This window comes from Boleophthalmus pectinirostris, unplaced genomic scaffold (assembly GCF_026225935.1).
Source record: "Boleophthalmus pectinirostris isolate CB_2022bp ecotype Guang Dong unplaced genomic scaffold, ASM2622593v1 HiC_scaffold_1, whole genome shotgun sequence".
In the NCBI taxonomy this organism is placed as follows: Eukaryota; Metazoa; Chordata; class Actinopteri; order Gobiiformes; family Gobiidae; genus Boleophthalmus; species Boleophthalmus pectinirostris.
The window spans coordinates 3,180,160-3,197,852 of NW_026570970.1; the positions used below are offsets into that span (position 1 = coordinate 3,180,160).

Here is a 17,693-nt window from a genome sequence, read left to right on the forward strand (position 1 = left end):
GTGTGTGTGTGTTTTATGTGTGTGTGTGTGTGTGTGTGTGTGTTATATGTGTGTGTGTGTGTGTGTGTGTGTGTGTTGTGTGTTTTTTGTGTGTGTGTGTGGTTGTGTGTTGCAGACGGTGTCTGAGTTGCTGTTGAAGAGACGGAGTCTGAACTCGTTTCGTTCTCAGATGATGGAGCTGGAGCTGCTCATCCTCCGAGAACAAGCCCCAGTCTACAGACACCTGAGCCCCACCGACAGGTCCTACCTCCTACATCCTACCTCCTACATCCTCTCCTACTTCCTACATCCTACATCCTTCTCCTACATCCCTCCTCTCCTACATCCTCTCCTACATCCTACCTCTCTACATCCTCTCTCCTACATCCTCCATCCTCCCCTACATCCTACATCCTCCGAGAACAAGCCCCAGTCTACAGACACCTGAGCCCCACCGACAGGTCCTACCTCCTACCTCCTACATCCTACATCCTACATCCTCTCCTACATCCTACATCCTACTCTCCACCTCCTACATCCTACTCCTCTCTCCTACATCCTACATCCTACTCCTACATCCTACATCCTCTCCTACATCCTCCGAGAACAAGCCCCAGTCTACAGACACCTGAGCCCCACCGACAGGTCCTACCTCCTACATCCTACATCCTACATCCTACATCCTCTCTCCTACATCCTACCTCCTACATCCTACCTCCACCTCCTCCTACCTCCATCTCTCCTACTCCTCCTACATCCTCTCTCCTACATCCTACCTCCTACATCCTCTCTCCTACATCCTACATCCTCTCCTACATCCCACATCCTCCGAGAACAAGCCCCAGTCTACAGACACCTGAGCCCCCGACAGGTCCTACTCCTACCTATCCTACCATCCTACCTCCTACATCTCCTACTCTCCTACATCCTACCTCCTACATCCTACTCCTACACTCCTCTCTCCTACACTCCTACATCCTCCGAGAACAAGCCCCAGTCTACAGACACCTGAGCCCCACCGACAGGTCCTACCTCCTACCTCCTACATCCTACATCCTACCTCCTACATCCTCTCTCCTACATCCTACATCCTCTCTCCTACATCCTACCTCCTACATCCTCTCTCCTACATCCTACATCCTCTCCTACATCCTCCGAGAACAAGCCCCAGTCTACAGACACCTGAGCCCCACCGACAGGTCCTACCTCCTACATCCTACCTCCTACACCTCCTACATCCTACATCCTCTCTCCTACATCCTACATCCTCTCTCCTACATCCTACATCCTCTCCTACATCCTACATCCTCCCTTCCTCCTACCTCCTAAGCCTCCACTCCTACCTCCTACTCCTACATCCTACTCCTACCTCCTACATCCTACATCCTCCTACTCCCATCCTACATCCTCCTCCTACTACCTCCTACACCTCCTACATCCTCCTCTCTACATCCTACTCTCCTACCCTACATCCTACATCCTCATCCTACTCCTACATCCTACATCCTCTCCTACATCCTCCAAGAACAAGCCCCAGTCTACAGACACCTGATCCCCACCGACAGGTCCTACATCCTACATCCTACTCCTACATCCTCCTACATCCTACTCCTACATCTCTCCTCCTCTGTCTCCTCCTCCTCTCCTCTCCTCCTCCTCTCTTCTCTCCTCCTCTCTCCTCCTCCTCTCTCCTTCCTCTCGTCTTCGTCTTTCCTCTCGTCCTCAGTAGTGTTTTACTTCGAGTGTTGACATAAACCTGCATGATCCTGAACAGTGTTTATGTTTGTTTATGTTGTGTGTTTGTGTATTTGTCTGTGTGTGTTTTTTGTGTCTGTGTGTGGTCGTGTGTCTGTGTGTGTGTGTCGTGTGTATGTGTGTTTATGTGTGTCCGTGTGTGTCGTGTGTTTGTGTGTTTATGTGTGTCTGTGTGTGTGTCGTGTGTATGTGTGTTTATGTGTGTGTGTGTGTGTCGTGTGTGTGTGTTTATGTGTGTGTGTGTGTGTGTGTTTGTGTGTTTATGTGTGTCCGTGTGTGTGTCGTGTCCAGGCTGGAGGTGGAGCATCTTCAGCGTCTTCGCTCTGCGGTTCGAGAGGAGCTGCAGGAGCTGGAGGCTCTTCTGGAGGAGCGACTCCTGGAGCTGCACCCTCCTCCACACGTGGTACTGTCCAAACATCTGGTTTGAATCTTTCTGTCCTGAGGCACAGACGAGACGACACTGTCCCGTTCTGTTCCTCCAGGAGGCGCCGTTGGACCGTCCTTAATAAACTCTGTGTTTGTTCTTCAGGGTTTTCCGCAGGGCTCCAGTGAAGACAACCTGAGCTCCGCCTCGGCCCTGAGAGCCATGGAACCGGTCAGTAAACAAACACACAAATACACACAAACACACACTCTGTTTTAAATTTCCTCAAATTGTGACGTCATAGGTAGAGATTCGGTTCATAAATTGTCGCCACACTTTGAGTATTTCTGCTTAAAATCAAGTTTACGAGCTCGTGTAGGCAGTTTAAACGGCACTTTTTAGGCGAGCAAAGTCCAACCGAGGGAAGTCCAACCGAGGGAAGTCCAACCGTGCGAAGTCCAACCGAGCGAAGTCCAACCGAGCGAAGTCCAACCGTGCGAAGTCCAACCGTGCGAAGTCCAACCGTGCGAAGTCCAACCGTGCGAAGTCCAACCGTGCGAAGTCCAACCGTGCGAAGTCCAACCGTGCGAAGTCCAACCGTGCGAAGTCCAACCGTGCGAAGTCCAACCGAGCGAAGTCCAACCGTGCGAAGTCCAACCGAGCGAAGTCCAACCGAGCGAAGTCCAACCGAGCGAAGTCCAACCGAGCGAAGTCCAACCGAGCGAAGTCCAACCGAGCGAAGTCCAACCGTGCGAAGTCCAACCGTGCGAAGTCCAACCGTGCGAAGTCCAACCGTGCGAAGTCCAACCGTGCGAAGTCCAACCGAGCGAAGTCCAACCGTAGCGAAGTCCAAAGCGAAGTCCGAGCGAAGTCCAACGAGCGTCCACGCCAAGCGAAGGTGCAGGCGAGCGAAGTACAGCTACTTTTGCGTATGTCCACACACTTTTGTCACCGTATGCACGCAGAATTCCCTCCCGAAAACGCTCATCTAAGTGCAGAATAAAAATGAAGACTTGACGCCACTTTTGGTTCTTCTGTTCAGACCCTCATCATATAAACGTAGCCTCAGATTTAAACTTTGATCGATGAGGGAAACGCAGAGTCTGATGTTTTCTCCGTGTGCTCAGGTGTCCGACCTCCTGAGGGAGCAGCTCCTCCTCCAGTCCGAGCTCCGTTACCATAGCAACAGCGGCTCCCCCGCCTCCTCCTGCTGCTCCAGTCCATTGAGGAGGAGCCAGAGCCGGGGGGCGGGGCATTACAGCGCGTCAATCAACATAACGCCCGCCCCCCCTCCCCGAGCCGCGTCGGAGACTCCACAGACCTGCCCCTCGGAGCAGCCGGGGGAGGGGCCACGCGCCGCAGAGACCACGCCCACAGGAGGAGGGCGGGGACAGGAGGCAGAGCCCACGCCCACAGGAGGGGGGCGGGGACTGGAGACCGAGACCACGCCCCCTGTGGACAACCTGCAGCAGCTGATCAGAGAGGTACAAACTCACTACACGTTTAAGACGTTTGGAAACTTATGGATCACGACTTAAGGTGTGATTAACAACACTGAGCAGTCAGGACTAAACCAGGACTAAACCAGGACTAAACCAGGACTAAACCAGGACTAAACCAGGTCTAAACCAGGAGTAAACCAGGTAAACCAGACTAAACCAGGACTAAACCAGGACAGGTCTAAACCAGGTCTAAACCAGGTCTAAACCAGGTCTAAACCAGGTCTAAACCAGGTCTAAACAGGTCTAAACCAGGTCTAAACCAGGTCTAAACCAGGTCTAAACCAGGACTAAAACCAGGTAAACCAGGTCTAAACCAGGTCTAAACCAGGACTAAACCAGGACTAAACCAGGTCTAAACCAGGTCTAAACCAGGACTAAACCAGGTCTAAACCAGGTCTAAACCAGGTCTAAACCAGGTCTAAACCAGGACTAAACCAGGACTAAACCAGGTACAGGTGTTTTAAAGTGACAGGTTTTTATGATTGTCAAATGTTTTTCCTTCCTGTGCTGGATTATAATTATTATAAATATAAAATTATAGTTTTACACAAATCAAGAAGCGACTTGCAAAGAAATATGAAATTATTCTATTTTAAACATGATTTTGACAAAATAAAGGTATTTTGTTTTATTTTATTTGTCAAAACATAATTAAATAAAAAACAGGGAAATAACATAATTCAAACTTTAAAAGGCCCATGCCTAAAGGTAAAAGGAACTGTTCACTTTAAAACTACCACTTCATGACATCACAAGGTGGAACCGTTTTTTTTCATTTCTTCGTTTTGTTTTCAGATCAGACAAAGTGTCGCTGAGGAAATCCGCAGAGAGATCTACAGTGGGCTGCTCGCCTCCATCGCCCCCGCCAAACAACAGTAACCATGGCGACCAAGTCCTCCAAAACCCCGTCCTCGCCTCGTCCTCCCAAACCTTCGCCTCTGTCTTCCCAAACCCCAGCCCCATCCTCTTAAACCTCGCCCCAGGCCCTCGTCCCCGTCCTCCCAAACCTCATCGTCCCAAATCTTCGTCCCTGCCCTGGTTCCCGTCCTCGCCCTCCGTCCTTGCCCTCATCCGCACCTTCGTCCTCCCAAACCTCGTCCCTGTTCCCGCCCTCGCCCTCTTCGTCCCAAACCTTGTCCCCGTTCTCGCTCTCGCCCCTGTCCACCCAAGCCTCGTCCCCGTCTCCGCCCCCACCCTCGTCCTCTCTCCCGTCCTCCTAAACCCCGCTCCTCCCAAACCTTCGTCCTCTCAAAGTTCGTCCTCCCAGACCTCGTCCCCGTCTCTGCCCTCGCCCCCGTCAGTCCCAAACCTCGTCCCCGTTCCCGATCTCGCCCCTGTCCACCCAAACCTCATCCCCACCCTGTCCCCGTCCTCCCAAACCTCGTCCCCGTCTCCGCCCCCACCCTCGTCCTCTCTCCCGTCCTCCTAAACCCGCTCCTCCCAAACCTCGTCCTCTCAAAGTTCGTCCTTGCCCCCGTCCCCACCCTCGTCCTCCCAGAACTTGCCCCCGTCCTGTTCCCGTCCTCCCAAACCCCGTCCTCGTCCCCGTCCTCGTCTGTAACACTGTACGCTGTATAAACACTGTAAAGACTGTCACTCCCAGGAGGCGTCGCTCTGAACTCGACCAGAACCTCGAGCGCCGACTGCAGAAAAACATCAAAACATTCACAATAATGACTTGAATTTTTGTTCTTCTTCTTCTTCTCTTCAAACGAATCCTACAGGAAACGTTCTGACTCCTGATCGGTGCAGGCGCTCGGCTTTAGAAGGTTTTTAAAAGTGTTTTTGAGCTAAAAAAAAAAAAAACTACAACTGAACAAATGCATCTTTATATAAGTTTAATTTTCACTCAGTTATAAATGTTTTGTTTCGTTGTTTTTTTTTTTTTTAGCTCTGAACTCTTTTAAAAACCTGCGTTCTGATTGTGACGAGTAACTGTCGGGACCCTCAACGAGAAAAGTTCCAGAGTGCACCTTTAAATGCCGTAGGATTCGTCCAGGTCCTGAAAGATCCATAATAATCGAGTTGTTGTTTTTTTTTTTTTTTTTTTTCGTTCTGAACGTCGTGTTTTTGCAGTTTCGAAGATGATGAACGTTTGGAGAGACGTTCGTCCACTTGAAACGTCACTGTTCATGTTTGTGTTTGTGATTCTAGGAGCAGAAATGGAGTTTAAAAAAAATGTATAGTTTAATTAAATGTAATGAAAAGGAAAAAGATGACAATAACACACGTACACACGTTGTATTTTTCAGATTATAAGGAGCGTTAATCGAAACAAACGGGCGACACTTGAGTCTGATCCTTGGTCCATTCGTCCTCGATCCGTCGGCAGATCGTGGTGTAACTCGCCCGGCGCCGTCTCTCTGTCCCGGTGAATCTGGGAGGAGAATCTGTGTGTCGTTCGTTCATTTGTTTTTCAAAATAAAACCAAAAATTAAGAAAATTTTGTTTTCTTCATTATTTTTCTCCAGAACCAAAATGAAAAAAAAAAAAGGATAATGATTCGTTTTTTCAGTTTTTGATTTTGGGTTTAAATGAAAAATTAAAAAAATGGATAACGGACTGAACCAGGACTGAACCAGGACTGAACCAGGACTAAACCAGGACTGAACCAGGACTGAACCAGGACTGAACTGGTTCAGTCCTGTGTCGGGGGCCCAGAGGTGCACCCACGTAGACTGTCAGGTGATCGGGACTGAGACCAGGACCAGAATGGGACCAGAATAGACCGGGACTGAACCAGGTCTAAACCAGGTCCTGGTCTTGGTCCGTTCTCAGTCCCAGTCTCGGTCTCAGTCCCGGTCTGTTCCCAGTCCGGTCCTGGTCTCAGTCCCAGTCCTGATCTTGGTCCTGGTCTCAGTTCTGGTCTCAGTCCTGGTGTCAGTCCCAGTCTGGTCCCGGTCTCAGTTCCGGTCAGTCCGGTCCTGGTCTTGGTCTGGGTCTCTGTCACACTCCCGGTCTCAGTCCTGGTCTGGTCTCGGTCCCGGTCTCGGTCCCGGTCTCGGTCCCGGTCTCAGTCCTGGCCTGGTCTTGGTCTGGTCACAGAAACGGGAAACAAATCTTTTTTTTTTTTTTTTTCATTTTTGTTTTGGAGACAAATAACGAAGAAAACAGTTGTTTTTTTGTTTCCTTATTTTTAGTTTTATTTTGAAAAACGATTGAACAAATGACACACACAGATTCATAAGGAGCACTGTCGACTTTTGAGAAAATTAAAGGATTTTAAGAGCATCTTATAGTTTGAAAAATCCAGTAAACACACACAGACAGACACACTACACTGTTTCTTTGTTGGTTTAGTGTATAAAGTGAATCATGTCAGCAGTAATTAATATATAATGTATTTAATAGAACAGAAACACTTTAATAATAAAAAGTTCGTCAGTGCAAGAAACAAAAAAAACACAAACGAGCCGCTGTGGTTCAACGTCACAACGGTCGCGTCGTTAAAGAGTCGGAGGTTTTACTGTACGGCCGCTTCCTCCTGTGTCCTAACGCCGCTCCCTCTTCAAAAAACCCGCCCCAAGACTCGTTTTTGAGAGTCGTCCGTTCACGTTTGAGCAATTTAGCGATCTCTCTTCCTGTGGACACGAGCCCACGCCGCGATTCTCCGTAAATTTACACCCAAAAAAAAACGTGACGCGGAACGATGCGCTACAACCCGACGAACCCGACGCGACGCGCGGGGGTTTCGTCGGCGGGCGCGGCTCTGAAGGGGGAGCGGCTCGGCGCGGGGAGCAGCGTAACGCCCGACTCTTTAAGACGACGCCGTACGACCTAAACCCGTAACGCGGAGTCACGTCTGGAGCTCCACGTCCCGGTGTTTCAGAGCGAGTTGTTCCATCTCTGTCTTTAAATCTGCATCGTGTAACTTTTTCGCTTCACCTGCTGGTTTCCACGGAGACGCTTTGCCCGGAATGTTCCTTAGTGCGGCATTTAAAGCGAACGTGAACAGTAGCTCAGTCGGTAAGAGCGTTTGGCCTCTGATCAGATTTACGGTGAATGTTAAATGTGTGTAAATGTGTGTAAATGTGTGTAAATGTGTGTAAATGTGTGTCGTGTTCTACAGCAGCTTCATAAATCTGCTCCATCATCAAATCTGACCACGTTTGGACTCGGTCTCGTCTCGGACTCGGTCTTGTCTTGGACTCGGTCTTGTCTCGGTCTTTAAGGCACTTGGACTCGGTCTTGTCTCGGTCTTGAAGACGTTTGGACTCGGTCTTGTCTCGGTCTTGAAGGCGCTTGGACTCGGTCTTATCTCGGTCTTGAAGACGTTTGGACTCGGTCTTGTCTCGGTCTTGAAGGTGCTTGGACTCGGTCTTGAAGGCATTTGGACTCGGTCTTATCTCGGTCTTGAAGACGTTTGGACTCGGTCTTATCTCGGTCTTGTCTCGGTCTTGAAGACGTTTGGACTCGGTCTTATTCTCGGTCTTGTCTCGGTCTTGAAGGCGCTTGGACTCGGTCTTATCTCGGTCTTGAAGACGTTTGGACTCGGTCTTATCTCGGTCTTGAAGACGTTTGGACTCGGTCTTATCTCGGTCTTGTCTCGGTCTTGAAGACGTTTGGACTCGGTCTTGTCTCGGTCTTGTCTCGGTCTTGAAGGCGTTTGGACTCGGTCTTGTCTCGGTCTTGAAGACGTTTGGACCGGTCTCTCGGTCTTGGACTTGGACTCGGTCTGTCTCGGTCTTGAAACTCGGTCTTGTCTCGGTCTTGAAGACGTTTGGACTCGGTCTTGAAGGCGTTTGGACTCGGTCTTGTCTCAGTCTTGAAGGGTCTTGGACTCTCGTCTTGAAGACGTTTGGACTCGGTCTTATCTCGGTCTTTCGGTCTTGGAGGACTCGGTCTTGAAGGCGTTTGGACTCGGTCTTGTCTCGGTCTTGAAGACGTTTGGACTCGGTCTTTCTCGTCTTGAAGACTCGGTCACTCGGTCTTGTCTCGGTCTTGAAGGTGCTTGGACTCGGTTTGAAGACGTTTGGACTCGGTTTTCGGTCTTGAAGACGTTTGGACTCGTCTCTCGGTCTTGAAGGTTGACTCGTCTTGAACTTGGACTCGGTCTTGTCTCGGTCTTGAAGACGTTTGGACTCGATCTTGTTGATGACATCACAAGGTGGAACAGAGCGTTTTGAGCTTTGAGTAACATTTTAATCTTTAGTCCGAACAAAAACGAAAACGTTTAATAAAAATAAAAGACAGAAGTGTCAGAAAAAGTCCTTCCTCGTGTCTAAATTGTCCAACATTTTTTGTACTTTTCTTAATTTTTTCCCCCACAAACCGCCTCGTTAATAAAAATAAAACTATGATTTCTGTTCTAATGTGGTTTCCTCATCGCACACAGACCCGGAGTTGCAGATTTAGGCTCCCAAACGTTCTTTTCCCAAACTAAAAACGCTCCGTTCCACCTCGTGATGTCATCGTGTGGTGATAACACCGGAAGTGCTCTGTTGTGTTTTTTAATTAAACTCCACACGCACCTTCGGTCAGATTCGGTCGGTCTCTACTGAAATCTCTACACTTACAGAAAAGTTACGAGGAGCTGTTTACATGAAAACCACCATTTCGTGACATCACAAGGTGGAACAGAGCGTTTTGAGCTTTGAGTAACACTTTAATCTTTAGTACGAACACGCGAAAGGAAAAAAAAAAACAACTCCAGCTCTTGTTTTTGAGGAGGAAACGACTTTAGAACACAGTTTAAAGCTTCACGAGAGTTTATTTTTGTCGACCTTTTAATGCCGTACTGTGGAATATTCCAGGCAAAGCTCCACGGAGACGAGCGGGCGGCGTCAGAAAGGTTCCGCCGTGCTCCTCGGACACGTCTGCGATCGTGTTCCGACGTGCGCGGGACTGTGGGGTTCGGCTTCAGATCGTCGTGTTCAACATCTGGACGTGTTTTTATGTCATTTTAATGTAATTTAACTCTGATTTTTAAGATGAATTAATAAAATAAATCCAGATATTTTTCCAGAAGAGTTAAGACGATTTTATTTCTGTGTCTGATTACTGAGTCTGGAAACTGGAGCCCAGACGTTTGGCCTCGGGTTCCTCTGACCTCCAGCGGTTCTTTATCATCATGGTCTTAAAGTACGTGACCTACTGTAGTATTTTATTTTGGGATTATTTCGGGGCTTGTGTAACGCGTTTCCTGTTCCTCGTGTTGTTTTAACCTTCACCAGAAGAATCGCGTGTTTGCACAAAGTCCACGGCTCATTGTTTGAAGCAGAACAAACCGCGGCTCAAACACCCGAGAAAAACACAAAACGTAAACCAGGTCCAAAAAAAAAACCTCCACCTGAGACTTTCACCGAACTCCAACAAACTTTATCATCCAAATATACAACAATTTAAACATAAAACATAAACAGAAAGCAGCTCAAGGTTCGAGTAAAAGTAAAAATGTAGAGCTAAATCATAAAATCAGCTTGAGACGAAGTAAAATAGTAATGATCATTTAATTTAAAACAAATATAATAAAAACAATAATGATCATTTAAGTTAAAACAGGTAAAAGTGTCAATTAAAAGCTACATTAAAAAAGAGACGTTTTGAGTTTAGTTTTTAGTTGTTTGGTTAATTTTCTTGGGACGGTTCAAAGACGAGACCTGAGGAGCTGAGAGTCCGAGAGGCTCGTGTGATAAAAGCCGAATCAGAAAAATGAACAGGACCAAGACCGTTAAGAGATTTAGAAACCAATAATTTTTAATTTTTTTTGGAGGAGTTTTTTTTTGGAGGAGCGCGAGTTTTGGAGGAGCAGGAGTTTTTGGAGGAGTTTTGGAGGAGTTTTGGAGGAGCTGTAGAGTTTTGGAGGAGTTTTGGAGGAGCTGTAGAGTTTTGGAGGAGTTTTGGAGGAGCTGTAGAGTTTTTGGAGGAGTTTTGGAGTTTTGGAGGAGCTTTGGAGGAGCTTTGGAGGAGTTTTGGAGGAGCTGTAGAGTTTTGGAGCTTTGGAGGAGCTGTAGAGTTTTGGAGGAGTTTTGGAGGAGCGCGAGAGTTTTGCTGAGAGTTTTGGAGGAGGAGTTTTGGAGGAGTTTGGAGGAGTTTTGGAGGAGCTGTAGAGTTTTGGAGGAGCTGTAGCTGTAGAGTTTTGGAGGAGCTGTAGAGTTTTGGAGGAGTTTTGGAGGAGTAGAGTTTTGGAGGAGTTTTGGAGGAGTTTTGGAGAGTTTTGAGTTTTGAAGGAGTTTTGGAGGAGTTTTGGAGGAGTTTTGGAGGATCTGTAGTGAAGCTGTAGTTTTCTTTAGAAGACCAGAAATAAAAGGAGATCATTACAGTGATCAGCTCAGGTGAAGCTCCAGAGATTCTACCAGAGTTGATCTCAGTCACGTTTCAGCCTCAAAGTCCTGAATAAAACAAAGTGCAGTGGGGTGAAAATGGACTCAGACTTGAACTTTAACAGACGCGTCAAGTGGAGAAGATCTGCAGCTTTTTAAAACCTAAAAAACATTAAAAAATCACAAGCAACTGTCCAAATCAAACTTGGAGACTTGTTCCATGTGTTTTAGATCCTGTAACGTCTCACTGTGAGCCAGAGGTGCAGGTCGTTGTTTTGCAAGTCTCAAGTCCGAGTCAAGTCCCAAGTCAAACACAGTCAAGTCCAAGTCGAGTCTCGAGTCACTGGTCCATAAGTCCAAGTCGTCTGCTTTGAGCTTCAAGTCATTTCAAGTCTTTAAACTGATTTTTGCAATTTATATGATAAATTTATAATAAATTAAATAAATATCTACATATTTATCATATATAATTAATAATAAATTGTATTCATAAATCAGTATTTTTATATATGAGTATTTATAGAGTTTAGAAGTATATTGTTGTAATTTTTTTTTAATGTCCTGACAAGATCTTAGTCTTAATCATTTCGGTAAGAACAGAAAGAATTCAGATTTAAAAGTTTCTCAAGTCACAGGCCTCAAGTCCAAGTCGAGTCCCAAGTCTTAGTCCGTTTTATCAAGTCTCAAGTCCTAAAAATAGTGACTCAAGTCTGACAAGTCCAAGTCACGACTTGCAAGTCCCCACCTCTGCTGTGAGACGCTGCAGCTCAGGTCATGACTCGAGTCGAGACGTACGAGCTCGTGTCCTGTGGCTCAGTGTGAATGTATGAAAAAGAAAACTGCTACTGTTGCGCATAAACGTGAAGATTTATTGGAAATTGATCCATATTTGTGATTGAAATGAAATGTTCTGATTTGAAATGTTTTAAAGCGACTCTCGGTGTTAAAGTTTTGTCTGGAAAAGGAAAGAAGCGGCAGAAAATATTATTTTTACTCTTTTTTTCTGCTGCTTTTCATTCATTTCTTGTTTAATGTTAGGATGCTGTTAATGTCGTTTTATGTTTTATGAATTAAATAAATACAATAAAAAAGATCAAGTAAAAGTCCACAGGTGGAGTCAGATCTGCGTCAGGGCCGTTTGAGGAGAGTAACAACGCTCAGGACAAAAGTGCTCGAGGTCAAGTATTTAAATGGAGAAAGAGCCGGAGTGTGTTTAAAGAGCTTTATTGAAACAAACATTTTAAAAATTCGTAAAAGAAAAGCACTCGCGCACACGCACACACACTTTCTCACACGCACACGCACACACACACTCGCGGTCGCCATGGTCACCAGCCAAACATATACTCCATGGCTTTAGACACGAAGCTGTCGTCTTTCCTCGGCGTTTGTCTGTCGGAAACAACCTGAACACAAACACAAAAACACTCGTCAGGCTCATCACGTCTCGTTTATCGGTTCTACGAGGTTCTGTCGTGTCACAAAAGTGGGCGGGGACAGGTGTGAAGAGACAGAACCCTCAACCAATAAAAACCACCCCTCTGGCCCCGCCCTCCTGTCACCGTTGGCCAATAGGAGCAGGAGTTTTTTTTTTTTTAAAGCTTTAGAATCAACTTTAATTTTCATTTAGTGGAGGGTCCATCTAACACTTTTCTTCATGGAGATGTTCCTGCTCTGTCTGGAATGTTCCACAGTGTGACTTTAAACAGCTCTACTTTAGATTTATTCAGTTACAGGTGGTTTTAGAGCTCAAAAATACCAAGAAAATACAGAAAAAGTCCAAAGATCTGACTTGTAACTTGGTGTGGTTTGGTCTTCATGAGGACAGAATCTGTGTGTCGTTTGTTCATTTGTTTTTCAAAATAAAACCAAAAATAAGAAAATGAAAAAAAAAAAAAAAATGTCTTTGTCTCCAAAACCAAAATGAAAAAACAGATAATGATTTTTTTTTTTCAGTTTTCGATTTTCTGTTTAATAGAAAAATGGAAAAAACAGATACTGGACTGAACCAGGACTAAACCAGGACTAAACCTTAAAAATGGGATTGAACCAGGTCTAAACCAGGACTAGAACCAGGACTAAAAACTGGACTAAACCAGGACTGAAAACCAGACTAAAAACCGGACCGAACCAGGTCTAAACCAGGTCTAAACCAGGTCTAAACCAGGTCTAAACCTTGCACTAACCTTGGCGCACCTCCGGGCCCGTCCTGACACTCAGACCTGGTTTAGTCCTGGTTTAGTCTGTTTTTTCCATTTTTCATTTAAACACAAAATTTAAACTGAAAAAATGAATCATTAACTGTTTTTTCATTTTGGTTTTGGAGACAAATAATGAAGAAAATTGTTGTTTTTGGTTTTATTTTGAAAAACAAATGAAAAGAGATTTGATAGAAGCTTTAATGCCGTACTGTGGGACATGTGTGTGTGTGTGTGTGTGTTGTGTGTGTGTGTGTGTGTGTGTGTGTGTGTGTGTGTGTGTCTGTGTTGTGTGTGTGTATGTGTGTGTGTGTGTGTGTGTTGTGTGTGTGTGTGTGTTGTGTGTGTAGGGGGGGTACAGACCTGGTAGTCGTTGGCAGAGGAGCGTTGGGCGCTCAGGGGTCTGATGGTGGAGCGAGGAGTCGAGGGCAAAGCCGAAGACGAGAAGGACGAGGAGAGAGGAGACGAGACGTCTGCGCTCTCCATCACACTCTGAACACACACACACACACACACAGACACACAGACACACACACACACATACACATATATACACACACACACACACACGAGAACAGATCAATAAAAAGTATTAACATGTTTTATCTGTTTCACTTTGTTTTTTCTGAAGTCAAAAGTCTGAGTCATAAGTCACTCCCTCAGTTTTGTGTCACGTTTTTGTTTATTTATGGAGAAATGTCGTGTGGGAGACTCGGACACCAGAACGTGGACGACACCAGAACGTGGACAACACCAGAACGTGGACACTAGAACCTAGATACTAGAACATGGACACAGGAGCTCGGACCCCAGAACTTGGACGACACTAGAACTTGGACACGTAGAGCTCAGGTACTAAGAGCGCGGAGACCCTAGAGCGCGGACCTAAGAGCGCGGACATTAGAGCGCGGACCTAGAGCGCGGACATTGGAGCGCGCGGACATTAGAGCGCGGACATTAGAGCGCGGACCCTAGAGCGCGGACCCTAAGAGCGCGACCCTAAGAGCGCGGACCCTAGAGCGCGGACCCTAGAGCGCGGACCCTAGAGCGCGGACATTAGAGCGCGGACCCTAAGAGCGCGGACCCGAGAGCGCGGACCCTAGAGCGCGGACCCTAAGAGCGCGGACATTAGAGCGCTAGAGCGCGGACATTAGAGCGCGGACCCTAAGAGCGCGGACCCGAGAGCGCGGACCCTAGAGCGCGGACCCTAAGAGCGACCCTAGAGCGCGGACCCTAAGAGCGCGGACCTAGAGCGCGGACCCTAGAGCGCGGACATTAGAGCGCCCTAGAGCGCGGCCCTAAGAGCGCGGACCCTAGAGCGCGCGACCCTAGAGCGCGGACCCTAAGAGCGCGGACCCTAGAGCGCGACCTAGAGCGCGGACATTAGAGCCCTAGAGCGCGGACCCTAGAGCGCGGACCCTAGAGCGCGGACCTAAGAGCGCGGACATTAGAGCGCGGACCCTAGAGCGCGGACCCTAAGAGCGCGGACCCTAGAGCTGGACCCAGAGCGCGGACCCTAGAGCGCGGACCCTAGAGCGCGGACCCTAAGAGCGCGGACATTAGAGCCTAGAGCGCGGACCCTAGAGCGCGGACCCTAGAGCGCGGACCCTAAGAGCGCGGACCCTAGAGCGCGGACCCTTAGAGCGCGGACCCTAGAGCGCGGACCCTAAGAGCGCGGACCCTAAGAGCGCGGACCCTAAGAGCGCGGACATTAGAGCGCGGACCCTAAGAGCGCGGAAGAGCGCGGACCTAAGAGCGACCCTAGAGCGCGGAGCCGAGCGAAAGAGCGCGGACCCTAAGAGCGCGGACCCTAAGAGCGCAGACCCTGAGAGCGCGGACCCTGAGCGCGACCCAGAGCGCGCGGACCCTAAGAGCGCGGACCCGAGAGCGCGGACCCTAAGAGCGCGGACCCTAAGAGCGCGGACCCTAAGAGCGCGGAGAGCGCGGACCCTAAGAGCGCGCGACCCTAAGAGCGCGGACCCTAAGAGCGGACCCGGACCCTAAGAGCGCGACCCTAAGAGCGCCCTAAGAGCGCGGACCCTAAGAGCGCGACCCGCGGACCCTAAGAGCGCGGACCCTAAGAGCCTAAGAGCGGACCCTAAGAGTGCGGACATTGGAGCGCGGACCTAGAGCGCAGACCCTAAGAGCGCGGACCCTAAGAGCGCGCTGAGCGGACCCTAAGAGACCGCGAGACCCTAGAGCAGCGCGGACCCTAGAGCGCGGACCCTAAGAGCGCGGACCCTAGAGCGCGGACCCTAGAGCGCCTAAGAGCGCGACCCTAAGAGCGCGGACCCTAAGAGCGCGGACCCTAGAGCGCGGACCCTAAGAGCGCAGACCCTAGAGCGCGGACCCTAAGAGCGCGGACCCTAAGAGCGCGGACCCTAAGAGCGCGGACCCGAGAGCGCGGACCCTAAGAGCGCGGACCCTAGAGCGCGGACCCTAAGAGCGCGGACCCTAAGAGCGCGGACCTGAGAGCGCGGACCCTAAGAGCGCGCGGACCCTAAGAGCGCGGACCCGAGAGCGCGGACCCTAAGAGCGCGGACCCTAAGAGCGCGGACCCTAGAGCGCGGACCCTAAGAGCGCGACCCTAGAGCGGACCCTAGAGCGCGGACCCTAGAGACCCTAGAGCGCGACCCTAAGAGCGCGGACCCTAGAGCGGAGAGCGCGGACCCTAAGAGCGGAAAGAGCGCGGACCCTAAGAGCGCGGACCCTAGAGCGCGGACCCTAAGCTAGAGGAGCGGACCCTAAGAGCGCGGACCTAAGACGCTAGAGCGGACCCTAAGAGCGCGGACCCTAAGAGCGCGGAGAGCGGACCCTAAGAGCGCGGACCTAAGAGCGCGGACCTAGACGACGGACCCTAGAGCGCAGACCCTAAGAGCGCGGACCCAGGAGTTTGGTCACTAGAACGTGTACACAGGAGTTTGGACGACACTAGAACTTGGACACTAGAACGTAGATACTAGAACATGGACACAGGAGCTCGGACACTAGAACTTGGACACGTAGAGCTCAGGTACTAAGAGCGCGGACCCAGGAGTCTGGACACTGACCTTGTCGATGCAGGGCTTGACCCCGACCATGATGGCGTCTCCGAACACTTTCCCGTCTTTGGACAGGGCCTTTCGCGCCTGCAGCTTCGACTGATACTGCAGGTGCATCCAGTTACCGGGAGTCGCCATCTGAACACAAACACACACACATACACACATATACACACAGACAAGACACACACATATACACACAGACAAGACACACACATATACACACACAGACAAATCAGATCGTAAATCAAAGCTTAAACAAGTATCAATACAAAAAGAAAAAAGTGACCTTTCCTCAACAGTTTTACAATGATGAAAGAACAAAAATGTGGCTGTTTGCTGCAGGTTTTCCAATCAGTAGGAGCAAATAGAGGCGCTCTTGGAAAAAAGGATAAAAACTCAAAACACAACAGATTCCAGGCACTAAAAAACAGTAGAAAAAATGTACACATCGCACGCGCTTAACAGCCCTGATGAAGACCAGTTAAGACCAGTTGGTGTCCGCGCTCTAGGGTCCGCGCTCCAATGTCCGCGCTCCAATGTCCGCGCTCTCCGCGCTCTAGGGTCCGCGCGCTCTAGGGCTCTAATGTCCGCGCTCCAATGTCCGCGCTCCAATGTCCGCGCTCTAGGGTCCGCGCGCTCTAGGGCTCTAATGTCCGCGCTCTAATGTCCGCGCTCTAGGGTCCGCGCTCGTCGGGTCCGCGCTCCAGGCGTCCGCGCTCTAGGGTCCGCGCTCTAGGTCCGCGCTCCAATGTCCGCGCCAATGTCCGCGCGCTCTATGTCCGCGCTCCGGGTCCGCGCCAATGTCCGCGCTCTAATGTCCGCGCGCTCTCGGGTCCGCGCTCTCGGGTCCGCGCGCTCTCGGGTCCGCGCTCTAAGTATCCGAGCTCCTGTGTTCAAGCTTTTAGTGTCCGAGCTCTTAGTACCTGAGCTGTAGGTGTCCAAGTTCTAGCGCCGTCCACGTTCTAGTGTCCAAACCAGTTAAGGTCGAAACATGTCGGCTTTGGCCATTCTAATAAAGGCCTTTTAATTATATTTTTCCTCGTGCGATGTGTTCAGTGTTTCTACTGTTTTGGAGTTGCCTGGAATCTGTTGTGTTTTGAGTTTTACAATGATTCTGAGCTTCACTCACACGAGTATAAGAGCCAATAGTAAAGAATTCTGTTATTTTGTGATCAAACCAGGACCGTCAAAAGAATCACAAATCTGAGACTAATCGATACCGAAACTAATATCGAGCCTCATTTTTCGCAGGTATCGATACTAAAGCAGAACAGAGCAGAACCTTTCCCGAAGAGCTTCATATCGCGCTCCGTGAACATAAACCACAGAACTCTAATTAAATCTGAAGATGAACCCAAGATGTGTCGTGTTGTTTTCAGGCTCCGTGTTCATCGGCTCATTGGCCCCAAAATAATTTTCTCTTCCGCATTTACTTCCTGAATCCGGGCAAGCTCCTCCCACCCGTGTGACGTGCACGCCGTGGAGCGTCTGGACCAATCAGAGCGAGAGCTGATAGAGCGGCTCAGAGCGGCGAGGCTCAGTCTGACAAATCATCAGCTTTTAGACGCTTTGAGGATTTAAAAATGTTG

At 49.1% G+C, this 17,693-nt stretch overlaps 2 protein-coding genes across 6 annotated transcripts in view; one reads left to right on the forward strand and one right to left on the reverse strand.

Annotated features, from left to right (window-relative positions):
* Positions 1–9,567, forward strand: part of itprid2 (ITPR interacting domain containing 2) — a 65,663-nt gene extending 56,096 nt beyond the window's left edge. The window contains exons 18-24 of one of the 4 annotated variants that reach the window (XM_055148786.1): positions 116–240; positions 2,026–2,137; positions 2,264–2,329; positions 3,226–3,582; positions 4,396–6,285; positions 6,431–7,904; positions 8,673–9,567. In XM_055148786.1, coding sequence (XP_055004761.1) covers positions 116–240; positions 2,026–2,137; positions 2,264–2,329; positions 3,226–3,582; positions 4,396–4,479 — 744 coding nt within the window. In that variant the 3' untranslated portion in view covers positions 4,480–6,285; positions 6,431–7,904; positions 8,673–9,567. Of the gene's footprint in view, positions 1–115; positions 241–2,025; positions 2,138–2,263; positions 2,330–3,225; positions 3,583–4,395; positions 7,905–7,959; positions 8,238–8,672 lie in introns of those variants that run through there. The other 3 variants (XM_055148791.1, XM_055148777.1, XM_055148781.1) reach the window with 3 other exon arrangements.
* Positions 9,568–12,070: 2,503 nt separating this feature from the next.
* nup35 (nucleoporin 35) overlaps positions 12,071–17,693 on the reverse strand; it is a 16,279-nt gene continuing 10,656 nt past the window's right edge. The window contains exons 7-9 of one of the 2 annotated variants that reach the window (XM_020929256.2): positions 16,111–16,239; positions 13,424–13,552; positions 12,071–12,268 (exon numbers count right to left, since the gene is read on the reverse strand). In XM_020929256.2, coding sequence (XP_020784915.2) covers positions 12,191–12,268; positions 13,424–13,552; positions 16,111–16,239 — 336 coding nt within the window. In that variant the 3' untranslated portion in view covers positions 12,071–12,190. The remainder of the gene's footprint in view (positions 12,269–13,423; positions 13,553–16,110; positions 16,240–17,693) is intronic. The other variant, XM_055149076.1, reaches the window with a different exon arrangement.